General features: G+C 46.2%; 1 protein-coding gene across 3 annotated transcripts in view; it reads left to right on the top strand.

Moving 5' to 3' along the window:
- The window catches only part of MAML2 (mastermind like transcriptional coactivator 2), a 212266-nt gene extending 206608 nt beyond the window's left edge, over positions 1–5658 (top strand). For all 3 annotated transcript variants that reach the window (XM_061374579.1, XM_061374578.1, XM_061374577.1), the window contains exon 6: positions 4499–5658. In XM_061374579.1, coding sequence (XP_061230563.1) covers positions 4499–5478 — 980 coding nt within the window. In that variant the 3' untranslated portion in view covers positions 5479–5658. The remainder of the gene's footprint in view (positions 1–4498) is intronic.
- The last annotated feature ends 8684 nt before the right edge of the window (positions 5659–14342 follow it).

Here is a 14342-nt window from a genome sequence, read left to right as displayed (position 1 = left end):
ATCTGCAGTCCCTGATGAGTGAGCCCAGGGAGGACAGCAGCTTTTTGGGAGAGCCTGAGAGAAAGGGCTGTGCTGGAAGCTCACAGCACATCTACCAGATGGAGCGATTAGGAAACTCTTGCATAAGGGAATAACAGCAGGGAATCTGTTCCTTTTTCTGGGAATAGCTTTGTTCAGGTCATGGAAGAAGAGACAAGAAGTTGAATAAAATAACATAGTGGCTCGGTGACACTTGGTTAAGCTTTTTATTGCTCTCTGCTTTTCACGATGCTGCCATGGTGAAAGAAACCCCAAGACAAGAGCAGGTGAATCGGGCACGGAAGGCATTTCTGGGAATGGCTGCAGCCTGGGGTGCCCAGCTGCTGAGCACAGCGCTGCCAGGGAAGCGTTTCTTCCCATCTGGAAGAAATCAGGATGGAAAATATTTGCGTTAAAAATAAAAAAGGATAAAAATAGCAATGCAAAGAAAGGGGAAGCTTCGTCTGTTGCACAACAAGTACAACCCACGTCCTGACCGCTTGTACTCTTTAAGGAGAGTGGCATTGGCAGGGCAGTGTGATGGTAGCCCTGGGATCACCCCAGGAGGGGCTTCATGCCAGTGGCAAGTGAAGGGACTAAACAGACTTGTAGTTCAGATGGGGGGAGAGAACCAGCTCTCCCCAGATGGCTGTTCCAGGTCTCCTGAAATGTCACTGATTCATAGGATCATAGAAAAGTTAGGGATGGAAAAGACCTTAAGATCATCCAGTTCCAACACCCCTGCCATGGGCAGGGACACCTCACACTAAGCCATGTCACCCAAGGCTCTGTCCAACCTGGCCTTGAACACTGCCAGGGATGGAGCATTCACAGCCACCCTGGGCAACCTATTCCAGTGCCTCACCACCCTCACAGTGAAGAACTTCCTTAAATCCAATCTAAACTTCCCCTGTTTAAGTTTAACCCATTACCCCTTGTCCTGTCAGTACAGACGCTAATGAACAGTCCATCCCCAGCGCCCCTATAGGCCCCTTCAGATACTGGAAGGCTGCTATGAGGTCTCCATGCAGCCTTCTCTTCTCCAGGCTGAACAACCCCAACTTTCTCAGCCTAGCTTCATACGGGAGGTGCTCCAGTCCCCTGATCATCCTCATGGTCTCCTCTGGACTTGTCCCAACAGTTCTGTGTCCTTTTTACATTGAGGACACCAGGACTGCACACAATACTCCAGGTGAGGTCTCAGGAGAGCAGAGCAGAGGGGCAGGATCACCTCCTTCGACCTGCTGGTCACTCTCCTTTTGATGCAGCCCAGGATACGGTTGGCTTTCTGGGCTGCAAGTGCACACTGAAGCCGGTTCATGTTCATTTTCTCATCGACCAGCACCCCCAAACCCCATTCCTGTGCTGGCACAAGGTAGCAAACAGTCAGGGACCCCATCTCTGTCAAAAAGATGTGCCAGTATTTCCAGAAAGCAGTGAACAATGCATAAGGCACTAGCAAAGCCAAAGACAGGGCTAACTGTGAGGGTTGCTGAGCCCTGATTGTATCTGACTGTCCTTGTTGGGGTAAAACCAGGTGGATCCTCATAGCATCTCCTGTCCCAGGGACTGCCCAGCCTGGAGACTGAATTTGAGTGCTTAAGCTAGCACAGATTGTCTGTAGCAAGTGTCTGCAGCTTAGCTCCAGTTGGTGGGAAAGCTTGCCTTCCAGGATAATGTGGGCTTCTTAAGCTAGGCCTCTGTTTCTGTTGATTTGGAACAAGCAGCTCTGCTTGTGGAGTCACATTCGGTGTTAATAATGATTTAGGAAGAGATTATTTTTAAGTACTTAAAAAGAAGGATCCCTTTGCATCCATTAATAAATGAAAATAGCACATAGATGTATAAAAATAATGCCGAAAAGGCTGAAATAGATGGTAATTCTTTCTTCAGTCCCAGTCTGAGGGAATTGAACATCGTTATGGTGAAATTTCAACAGGAACAGTATATTAAACAGCTGTTCCTAAACATAGACTCTTTAAATATGTATGTGCATGATTTGTCTTCAAGAGTTCTGAAAGAGCTGGCTGAGAGGTTCTCCAAATCCTTCATGTCACTCTTTATTTAGTCTTGAAATTCCAAGGACGACTGCAAATGCCATGCCAAAAATGAGAAGAGTGAAGTAGGTAATTGCAGCCCTAGTGACCAAATGCAGAGCTCAGCAAAAATACTGGGGAGCTGATACAGCCTGAATAGAAAGAATTGGGAAGGGAATATAATGAATATCAGGTAATATGGGCTGATGTAAAAGGATCTTTGCAAACCAGCATGGTATCATTTTCAGTGAAACCACAGCTTTGGGTGATAACATTAATATTTGTTCATTTTGTGTCCTTTGAAGCATCTGACATTGTATTGCCTGTTGTGATTTAAAAAACAGAGTAATACAAAATCAGCATAACACAAGGAAATGGCTGATAGGTCCCCAGATATCACTGCAAAGAGGCTGTGTGATATCAACCAAAAGACAAACACAGTCTGAGATGATGCTGAACAAGAAGAGCTTACTTTGCATCCATCCTGGAGATGTGCAAGAGCTGTTTCTGTGACCAGCTGTGATGAGTCTTGAAATAGCCTTGAAGTCAAATGCTGAAAACTGTCAAGTTCTGAAAAGAGGTTTAGAAGGATTGAAGGACTGGAAAACATAGAATTATGTAATAGCTAGGGTTGGAAAGGAACTTAAGATCATCCAGTTCCAACACCCCTGCCATGGGCAGGGACACCTCACACTAAACCATATCACCGAAAGCTGTCCAACCTGGCCTTGAACACTGCCAGGGATGGAACATTCACAGCCACCCTGGGCAACCTATTCCAGTGCCTCACCACCCTAACAGGAAAGAATTTCCTCCTTATATCCAATCTAAACTTCCCCTGTTTAAGTTTTAACCCATTACCCCTTGTCCTGTCACTACAGTCCCCAATGAAGAGTCCCTCCCCAGCATCACTATAGGCCCCCTTCAGATACTGGAAGGCTGCTATGAGGTCTCCATGTAGCCTTCTCTTCTCCAGGCTGAACAGACCCAACTTTCTCAGCCTATCTTCATATGGGAGGTGCTCCAGTCCCCTGATCATCCTCGTGGCCCTCCTCTGGACTTGTCCAACAGATCCATGTCCTTTTTATGTTGAGGACACCAGAACTGCACACAATACTCCAGGTGAGGTCTCATGAGAGCAGAATAAAGGGGCAGGATCACCTCCTTCGACCTGCTGGTCACACTCCTTTTGATGCAGCCCAGGATATGGTTGGCTTTCTGGGCTGTGAGCGCACACTGAAGCCGGCTCATGTTCAGTTTGTCATGGATCAACACCCCCAAGTCCTTCCCTCCACAGGGCTGCTCTGAATCTCTTCTCTGCCCAACCTGTAGCTGTGTCTGGGATTGCTCCGACCCAGGTGTAGGACCTTGCACTTGGCATGGTTAAACTTCATGAGGTTCACATCAGCCCACCTCACAAGTGTGTCAAGGTCCCTCTGGATGGCATTCCTTCCCTCCAGCGTATCAACCGAACCACACAGCTCAGTGTCACCGGAATAATTGCCACAGACTGAGACTGATGTGTCTGGAGAACAATGCAGGCATGACCTGCACAGTAAGAAGGAAGTGATGATGGACCAACTAATTAAATTAATCACGCAGACTAATACAACATTGAAGATGAACTCAAAGTTAATCAAATTCAGTGTGGTTTTGTTGTATATATGAAGGCTGAAACCAAGGTAGTGTCCCATGTCCAACAATTGCTACTACAAAACAGCAAAGTTCTAGGGCTATATGTTCTTCCATTCCTCAGGGAATTCCCAAAAGGTGGTGGTACCTGTGTAGCAAGCCTAACCAACAGCTCTTATTACACTTCGGGAGCCACCCAGACTGGTACAAGAATTTAGCTTGTACTGTGCCATGTGGCAAAGATTTCCTCATTAACCCACACGCTGGGTGAAGAAACATCTTTCATTTGTCTTGAATCTGACTTCTTCTTGTAGGGCTTGTACTGGAAGCAACAGTAGCAAAAGGGATTAAACTATGAAGCAGCTCATTGTGTGCCATGGGGGGTCTCCACAGTGCCATCTACACTGGCTGCGTTTAGAAACGTGGTCTTCTTCAGCCACTCTCTCGGGGATTAATTAAGAACCTTGCACTGCATAAGCAATCACCTTACAGTGCATAAATGACTTAATTGTGGCCTCAAAATAGAGAGTATGTAGCTGCAAATTTGCACAAGTGAACTTGTATGAGGTTTGGAGGCTCTTCTTGTGATTCACTGGCAGGTGTCAGGGCAGAATGGCTTCATGCAAGCCAAACCACCTTTGGAAGATAGGCATCTTTAAGCCTTGAGCAAGTTCATGCAAGTCCTCTGAAGAGCAAAGTATCTTCTTCAAGAAATTCTGCTGCTAGAAAACTGGATTTTTAACCTGTTGGTATCTGAATCGCACCACACATTGATCTCGTTTGCTTTAACACTTCTGTTTTCTCCTTTCCAGGTGGCTCACCAGCAGTGAGTATGAGCTCCAACATGTCCTTATCCAACCCAATTTCAACTCATAGCATCATGACCCAGAGCTCCAGCATCATGTCCACTCCTGCTGGGACCCGAATGCCTTCTGTTCCTGCCAATCGGAATATGGGCTGCTACGGGAACCTTCCTTGCAACCAACCAAGTTCATACAATGTGACTTCAGGAGTGAATCAGATGCAGCCACACAGGAACCAAAACCAAGTCCTGCCGGGTCAGAATAACCCCATGATGTCTCGACAGCAAACCATGGCACAGGGAAACAACGCAGCGGCTTTTGGGACGGGGTCGGTGGTCAACTCACAGCAAGTAAGGCCAACTTTGAACCATGGAGCTACAGGTATCCCTGCACAAAGGCCAGCCAACGTGATGATCACAGCTACTGCCACTGCCCAGAACTGGGCGCCGCAGGAGGCTGCAGTGAAGCAGCAGGATGCACTGAAACCCGCAGGAGTCCGTTTCCCCACTGGCACTCCATATCCTAACCAGTCTTTACAACGCAGCGTAGGCAACCAGCATTTTCCTCAGCGTGCACTGGCACCTCCTAATCAGTTAACAGCGGGAGTCCAGATGAGGCCTCCTCTAAACCAAATGCAGCAGACTATAAATGGACAATCCACTGGCTCACTACGAGGTCTCAGCTTAAGACCTAACCAGCTGAGAGGACAGACTGTGCCTACCTTGAATCAGCCAGGAACGAGTATGACACCTCCGTCATCTCTGCCATCAACCAGTTTCACATCTACCAACCAAAACTCCCGGGCTTACCAAGGAAGTGACCATGGCAATGACCTAGCATTTGACTTTCTGAACCAGCAAGGTGACAGTATAGGACCTGCACTCAACAGTGACTCAGACTTTATAGATTCTTTACTGAAAACGGAACCTGGTAACGATGACTGGATGAAAGACATCAACCTCGATGAAATTTTGGGGAACCACTCGTAAGTGACAGTACCAAGGGTCAACGAGATGAAGAGGCAGAAAGGACATTAGCTTTCTCTTTAGATGCCAACAACCTGCTTTATTAATTTACACTCCAATAACTGGGCTGTCCTTTAAGATACCATGCAGGGCGACTGCCCTGTTTGAAGAGTTGCTCTTGGGATAAAACTGAAGTCTCCCTGATGAATGATAGCATAAGTGATATTCATGCCTGCCACAAAGAAGTGAAAGCACGTGAAGGGTCTGTTCCCCACACCGGTGCCCAGCACATTGCAAACCAGTTCTTTCCAAGGGAGCAACATGGAGAAAAATGTTTAGCCTCCCACACATGCAAGCACCAGACAGTGGTTGTGGAACATCATTTCTCTGTGTGCGAAGTACGAACCCAAGTGGTCCAGAGCTCTTCAGCCATCATGTTCATGGCCCTTAACTTCCTCAGGACCACTCAGCCCTGATGGCATCAGGCCCTGTGTAAATCCCATGTGTTACAAAAACTGTTCACTTCTACACAGTACAAACTCACATGTGCTTTCCCAATGATTTTGGTTTAAGCCCTATATGTTTTGTAGCACACAAAAGGGTAAGTGGTCTCGTCCAAGGGAAGAAGGAAACAGATCATCCAGTGTTTTACTTGGTGTGCTCTAGAGTTCACTTCCTCCCTTTCATTAGTGCTTGCAGCACCTATCAGAGGATGCTACTGTCCTGCCAGCAGCACAATCACTTTGGGCACTGAGGGAAATGAGATGAACTACACCAAAGCTCAGGATCCTGACTTTGCCACCTTGCCCTATCCCAGGGACTCCAGGGATTTAATGGACAACTTAAGTGAGAATGGTGCTCATGGTTTGACCCTCACCAACTACTTTCCCAGCCCAGCTTAGAGGAGGGCAAGTACATGAAGTGGCTCAGCTAAGCTGCTATCCTCTTTAGGTAGTTCAGCCCAGTCCTCTTCAACTGAACAGGTTTACCCCAGCAGAAATGCCAGCATCTCTGTCCAGGAAAGGCTACAGTTCTGACTGCACAGCATTTTGTCTCTATCCTTCTATCCCTTCGCCATATGGGGAGAGCTGGAAGAGGTCCAGTAATGGCCCAGGTCCCCACAGCCTCCATCAAGCAGAGTCTGAGTGGCTCTGCCCCTGAAACTGGCATGAAATCAGTTACAACCACCTGGGATACTCACAGGAGGAGGCTTCACTCAGACACATCTGTGTATGTAAATGAGACAGTTTGGGGCAATATTTCTGGGTGCTGGACTCAATCATCTGTTCTGGGTTTGGGGATGGTCCAGTTTACCAGTGCATCATGAGGGTGTTAACCCTAGGCAAGGACCATCCCTGTAGACAGCTGGCAGCCACCTTGCAGCCACCAGAGGCAAACAACAGAGCAGGGAGGGTATAGGTTGTTCCAACCGCTCGGTGACAGGGAATAGTCTCAACCATGTTAAAAGTTTCTCCTACAGACTTGGTCAGTGAGGACATCAGAAGGAGGTGCTGTGTCACTGTAAAGCAGCTCTGCAGGGAGTCACACAGGAGAATTCACAGAAGGGAACACACCTTACAGGTCAAATGAAAATGCTGTTCTTTAAAATGATGTGGTGTGATGTCTTTTACAGCATCCTCTGAATTAGCTAAAATGAGATATGGCAAAGGAATACAATGCCTGCATTCACACGCCTCGGTGCCAAGAGGCATTGCTGTGCCCCATGCAAGTTCTTTATTCATTCTTGTTAGTGACACTGGGATGAGTAGACTACTTGACAATAGCCTCTGCACTTATCTGACCTAGTTCTCAAGACAGGCTTTAATAAGGCTTTTCCAGTCATTTCACCCTGTCATTCTGTGTGGGCACAATTGTTCATGATGTTTCAAGAAGCTGGTGCACAAACAAGCACCAGAGCCTCCAGGAAAGGTGTAACACAGCATTTAGCTAGATGTGCCAGCTAAGGTGGGCTGGTCTGTGACACGTTTGTCATTGGAGAGACAAGAAAGCCTGCTGAAGAGTCCCTTCTGCTGTCCCAGCTAGTGATGGTTGCACACCCCTGCACTGTGTAACGTGGTGGCTCAGCTGCCCAGAAAGCTCCCTCTTGTCTCCAGTTTGGCTGGGGTGCACATGGTCCCTTTGGTATGCCATTACAAGATTTTCCAAGTCTTTAAAGAGCTTTTCAGCCCAGGTCAGCATCCCACCTCAGTTTGGAGATACAGATGCAGTCCAACAAATGAGTCCCCAGTAAACTAGACTGAAATAGCAGCTACATCAGTTCAAAGTGGAGGGAAGACAGGCTCATGCGGCTCATACAGAGGCAAGCACCACACCCGTGAGCAGATCAGCACTGACTGCCAAAGCTCTGGTAGGAACAGACAACTGCAATGATGCTCAGGCCAAGGCTGAGTTGGTATCTTCACGCGCAATGGCCACTGAAGTCAGATAACTTCAGCTACCCTCACATGCCATTGAAGAGGCCACCACTGGTTTCTGTATTAAGACAAGACTGTTTTCCAGATCCTCAAATGATGTAAAAAAATAGTTCAGCTGAGGAGCTGGTCCCAAGGATTCAGGATATCATCCGGTGGTGGATTCAAAGCTGAGCTTTGCCCTGTTGGCCTCAGCATAGAGCGAAGAAGACACTGGGCTGTGAGTGCCATTCCTGGGATCAAAATGTCAACCTGTCTGAAGTAAATTCTACAAAAGCAGAGGCCATTTGCAGTCCTGCTGCATCTGGAACGTGAGCTCAAAAGACTCTTGCAACCAAAACTTGAATCCAGTATCATTTCTTCAGAACACCTGTATCTGAACAGAGCTAGTGTCTTTTTCCTCTTTCTTTGCCATGGCTAAGTGCACTACCCTTATAGTCTATTTTTCATCATGGACTGAGCACTCTTCGCAGTATTGGGTTGTAAATATAAAGAATTATTTGTTTTGTAAACTTTTGTAAAAAAAAAAAAAAGAAAAACCAACCAAAAAGTAATAATATTTTGGTAGGAATAATAAAAATCATATTATTTGGGTTATATTTATACATATGTGAAATAAATACACTATCGAAAAGTTGTATTTTATACAAGAAGTCAACGGTTACCTTTTGTATTCTATATACAAAGTTTTGTATGATACGATTGTTTATTTTTATCTGCAGACTTCAACTTTGGGTTTTGGGGGAGGGCAGAATGGGATCGTGGTTCAACAGCTGGGTCTGACCCCAAGCTCACCGAAACCAATGGAGTCTTTCCATTGCCTTCACAGGGCTTTGAATCAAGCCTTTAAATCGCCTTCAGATACGTTTGACATCTGAAGCTCTCTGGAAACCTCAACATGAAAACATTCCAGGTTTCACATTTTTTCCCTGAAAAAAGGCTTTTATTATTAATATTATTATTATTATTGTTACTATTACTGCAGCTCTTGGGAGGCAGGTGGGACCTATGTAACTGTCATGTCCTTGTTGCATGTATGTCTGCTTTATATTTTCCCCATATTATAAACCAGTGTTTCTCTATACAGACTGAAAGGAAACGTTGCTGTACAGAAATGTTTGTGTTTATGCATTTTTACATGTGGCTGTATATACCTCCTAGTACTATGCAGTGACACTTATTTGACTCCATTTATTTTTCACCTAAACATGAATAGTATGTTTTTCAGTAGCTATCAAAACTCTGCCAAGTAAATCAATCAAAATTATCCCAAGCGTCTCATTTCTTAATGTGGATTTTATAACGGATGTCTGTTTAGTCAACTGCTGGTTTGTTCTGAGTACATTAAAATTACAGTGATATTTTAGGAGGGGGGTGAGAAAAATGTGCATCTGGCAGCTTCTGGGAGCTCCGTCTGCTTCTTTGCAGGAGAGCTGTGATGTTTTCCTACTGACTGAAGACGTGGTTTCGTTATCCGCAAGGGTTAACAAGTAACACATGGTATTTTAGCTCCTGAATGGGTTGGCGTTGTCTTGCAGCACAGTGATTTCCTATGGGATCCTGCTAAAGTTGAAGCAGAGAACTAGGTACCCCAAGAGGGTTGGCCAGGTCCCCAAGTCCATGCCCTGCCCCTGTCCATGCCTTTCTCTCCCCACTAGTGGAGACCACTAATGAAATGTCAGAAACCAGACAATGGGCTTCTCCTCCTTCCCTCCCTGCTTGCCTTGCTTTATTGCCTCATTTTAGCCTAAAGAAATGCCAGCGTGCACCAGATCACGTTAGGCTGTGGATTGTATTCATCCCTGCCAGACTGCTTTTAGCAGGCCAGCCCTGAAGAAGTGATGTCCTTCCTGTTCCTTGAGAGGCTTTCCTCTTTACCCAGGCTCTATCTTCAAATGGGTGACTCTTTCTTTCTCTTCATGAACTGGGTGGCAAGGGGTAGCAGAGAGGATGCTTCGAAGGGACAAATGTCAGCACAGAACTATCCATGCTCGAAGTCTGCTGTTTTCAGATGTAGCAAATGAAACAGGGCTCCCCACACTTCAATTGCTTCACTGCTGGTGATGCTCAAGGGCTTCCATGAAGCACATGTTCCCCTGTCCCCACCTTCACCCATGAGGCATGCACAAAGATGCCTTCATGGCTGCCACCCAGGACCCCAGCTCTGCTGGCTGCTTCCCTCCTGGGTTTTTATCCCAATATATCTGATTCCCACTCACAAATAGCTCTACAAATAGCATCTGGGGCTGCACAGGGAGGGACAGGGGAGGGATGCTGGCTCATGCTCTGTGCCCTGCCATCCTGGCTGTGCCCATGCTCTCCATCCCGACTGGAGATGCTGAAGCACCAGGAGGTGCATGGCTCATGCCTTGCTTCAGCATCTCCAGCACAGGTGGCAGACAGTGGTCCTCTTGCACTCCAGGGCACTGGAACATAGGGCACAGCCCCGCATACCCAAGAGTATGTCTGAAATAGGTCAGTGAGCTGAAAAACAGCCAGGGACCCCTCCCAGGCCCTGGAGCACAGCCTGTGCCACCAGGCTGTGAAGGTCCCTGGTAGCGATAGTCTGCAATGATCATCCTCCCAGACAGGTCCTGCAACCAGGAACAATTCCCTCTTTGGATGCAGGATAAGAGGTGTAAGAGGGTATAACAATATGGACACAAGTCACCCTGTGCCACCTCCATACCATCCACAGATCAGTCTCCTGTGCCCAGATTGATGTTTGCAACAAGAACACATGGAGGGTTTGGGAGACATGGGTGGCAGTGAATGCTTTCCCTGCCCAGCCAGATGCAGAAAGGCAGGAACTGCACCAGGTCCGGGTGAGCGCTAACCTTTCCCACTGCATCCAAACACTGGGTAGGAAGCACTGCAACCTCGGATGGGCAATCAGCCAAGAGCTCTGCTCCCTCCCATGGCAGCACAGCGGCCTGGCAGCCACAAGAACCAGGGATGACATGGAGAAGATCCTGCTGCAGTAAAATGTTAGACTATAGTAAGAGCTTGCATCACCCTAATTTTTAAGTTAGGCATTCTGGGTCACACAGACCACTTTAACAGAGCCCCTTTAATGGGTTTCCAAATCATATCCCAATTATCAGTTTAAATAAAATATAGAATTGATTTCATTTTTCTTCTTGTAGTTCACAAAGTTGTTGCAAACCAGCTCAGACACAAATTAGTGTCTTACTGGAGGACTCACAGGATGAAATCCCACTGACCCCACTTGGAGCACTGCGTACAGTTCCAGTGTCCCCAATATGAGAAGGACATGGAGCTGCTGGAACAAGTCCAGAGGAGGGCCAAGAGGATGATAAGGGGGCTGGAGCAGCTCCCATACAAAAACAGCCTGGAGAAGAGAAGGTTGCATGGAGACCTCAGAGCAGCCTTCCAGTATCTGAAGGGGGCCTATAGGGATGCTGGGGATGGACTCTTCATTAGGGATGGCAGTGATAGGACAAGGGGTAATGGGTTAAAACTTAAACAGGTGAAGTTCAGGTTAGATATAAGGAAGAAGTTCTTTACTGTGAGGGTGCTGATGCACTGGCACAGGGTGCCCAGAGAAGCTGTGGCTGCCCCATCCCTGGCAGTGTCCAAGGCCAGGTTGGATGGGGCTTGGAGCAACCTGCTCTAGTGGAAGGTGTCCCTGCTCATGGCAGGGGTTTGGAACTGGATGATGTTTAGGGTCCTTTGCAACCCAAACCATTCTATGAAAACAGCCTGTTTAGGACTTAAAATTCTGGGTTTAAGATGACAAAGAAGAAACCCAACCCCAAACTAGGATTTGCCTATCTTGCATTGTCATTATAAGGAACTGCTATGAAAGAGCTGAAGCTTAAGTTACTGTTTTTCTGCAATGATTCAACCTTCTCTGTGCTGAAGATCAAGCGCCCAGCACGTGGCTGCAGCTGCTGGTGACTGTGTGTTGATGTTTGTGTCGTTGCTGCCTGGGTACCAGGTTAGAGGAGCTGCTCAGGACATGCAGTGACAGAGCCAGCATCTCCTGCAGCAGCACGGCTAAAGCCCCTCTGGCTGCTGTGTGTGTGCCTGATGTGCAGCTCGCGCTCCCCAGACATGTTCTGCATTCCTGTACACGGCTTGAGACAACAAAGATGCTCTATCTATGTTTCTTGGAGGGCTGCCTGCGATGTTTTCACTCTGGCTGACTGTCTGCCTTGTTCTACAAGACACAGCTCTTCTGTTTTATCCCTCGTGTGCAGGAACAGCAGGAAAACCCTGTGGTGCTGTGAGGCATCTGGGTGAAATGCTGAGTGCAGTGCATGCATGCAGCTCATGTTCAAGGTAACAGATCTGATGGCAAAATCTACCCCTCAGTGTCAATTTGACATGAAAGGAAGAGGTTCCTGCTCATTGTGAAGGTCAATGAACATCACAGAAGGGCAGAGATCGCCCTTGACACCATTATGTGGAGTGACATGGTGAAAATAAAACCAGGAATGTATTCAAATTGCGTTTTGTGCTGACCTGGTCTTTAAGTACAACAGGGAAGAGCACTAGCTCCAGAGAACCAGCTAACTGAGGAATCTTCACTGGAAATCATTGTGATAGTATTTGAGGATCTGATTTGAAAAGCTCCTTCTTGCAGATGTAGCCCACAGGGCTAGTTCCATAAACTGATCTCATGAATAACTGGGCACACATGCCAGTCAGGTTAATGTATAATTCATATACAAATGTAATTTCCATCAGTGAAAGACATCTAATTTCTCTAGGAGAAGCCTATCTGGTTGTTGCTGCATCCGTTTAAATTTATTTTAGAAGGAATTTGATAGATTTTCCTGAAGTGTAGTTTTTAAAGAGAGAACTGTGTCAGAATGCATGTGCCATATTATTTGATTCATCAAACTTAGCAGTATCTTTAAGGTGAATACTGAGGAATGTCTCAAAGTACATGCATTGGCCAAAATAACACTCTATGAATCCTCACAACAACTTTGCCAACGGTGGTTTATTCTCTTTTTGAGTTCCTTCTTCTCTTAAGGACTTGCTTTTCTTCCATGTTACTTGCCCTTCAGCAAGACTTCTAGTGGCGTATGTTATTTGTAGTAACTCTGTGAGTATCTGAACTCTACATCAAATTAAAACTGGTGTAAAGAAACCTGTTGTACTCTTTCCTGTGGTTTCCTTAGTGTGAACATGCTAGCCTTGGTCTGTTGGATAGCCTGGCTCATAGGATGTCTACAGCAGAGGTAAACACACTACTTGTGTTCCCAAAGGCCTCATCAAAGCTGCAGGGCTACATGGGATCCCCATTTACATGTGAGCAGCAAGTTAACTGCATTAGTACAGCTAAAATCGGGATTTCATGCATAGCACTCCCTCAGAGCCAACCCTTCCCTTAATTTCAGAAACCAATCCACTAATCAAAGGAGCTTGCCCATATTCACGTTGCATCTTTATATTATAATGTGTCACAGTGCTCTTGATTAATTGGGTAGATCTTACCATAGTAAAGCCATTGCATGCTAACCCTATGAGTTAACTTTCCTTCCAACCCCAGAGACTTAGTCTACTCTGTTTTACCGTATAATCTCCTAGTTTCTTACATCCAGATGCCAACAGACTATCTGTTTATGCCAGGGAGTTTAAAACCTTCTCATAGAAAATGTCTGGAGTGTTTTAGAGGGTTACAAAGAGAAGCTTCCCAATGTCAACAAGATGCCAGTGCCTTTTAAAGAAGTATATCAGGAAGAAACAGGGGGAAAAAAAGAAACCATCCTGAAAAACATTTCATTACTTTTTTAACACTGAATATAGTCTTTCTGCAAGTGACTCAAGTGCACAAACCAGTACAAAACCCCAGAAATACTCTTTTGTTGCAGCTGTGATTTTAAGACTCAATAGTGGCCTATTTTGGTTTTCTTAAAGAAAAAATAATAAATCAAACAGTGTCCTTTTCATACCCTTTGCTGTGCCTCCAAAGCCTCCTGCTATTAAAGCAGGTTTAGCTTTCAGCAAATGAAAGCATGCAATAAAGAAAAGTCTCTCAATGGCCACACCACCTCAAAAGTGCAGTTGTACATCTGGATGGCAGATTAGCCCCAGAAATTCTACTTTACATTAAGCTATCTAAGGTGCCATCAGGGGATGCTGACACCAGGCTTCGCAGCCTTTGATACAAGGCAAGATTTTCTAAATGGAGCCCAAAGCCTGGCTCCCATGGCCATGCTGATCAAAGTGGGGATCTCTGGCTCTCGGATTTTAGCCCCACCAGTGCTTGCAGAATAGGAGCACCATGGTAGTATGAAGAACTCCAGGCAGAAATAAGCAATGCAGATGATTGATAGAAAAGAACTAAGGCTGGTTAGCCTAAATAAGATGAGGTTTGAGTGGAGATGGGATAAAAAGTCTTTAGATGGGTAAATCACTGCTGCCAGGAAAAAGGATTATGCATTTCCATGTTGAATTGTACAGGCCAAGAAATAATGGGCT

Source organism: Neopsephotus bourkii, unplaced genomic scaffold, assembly GCF_033783945.1.
Source record: "Neopsephotus bourkii isolate Nb327-2 ecotype Australia unplaced genomic scaffold, CSIRO-AGI_Nbou_v1 NB_1638, whole genome shotgun sequence".
In the NCBI taxonomy this organism is placed as follows: Eukaryota; Metazoa; Chordata; class Aves; order Psittaciformes; family Psittacidae; genus Neopsephotus; species Neopsephotus bourkii.
Note: the sequence above shows the minus strand (reverse complement) of the source record. Positions and strands in the feature narration are given on the sequence as shown.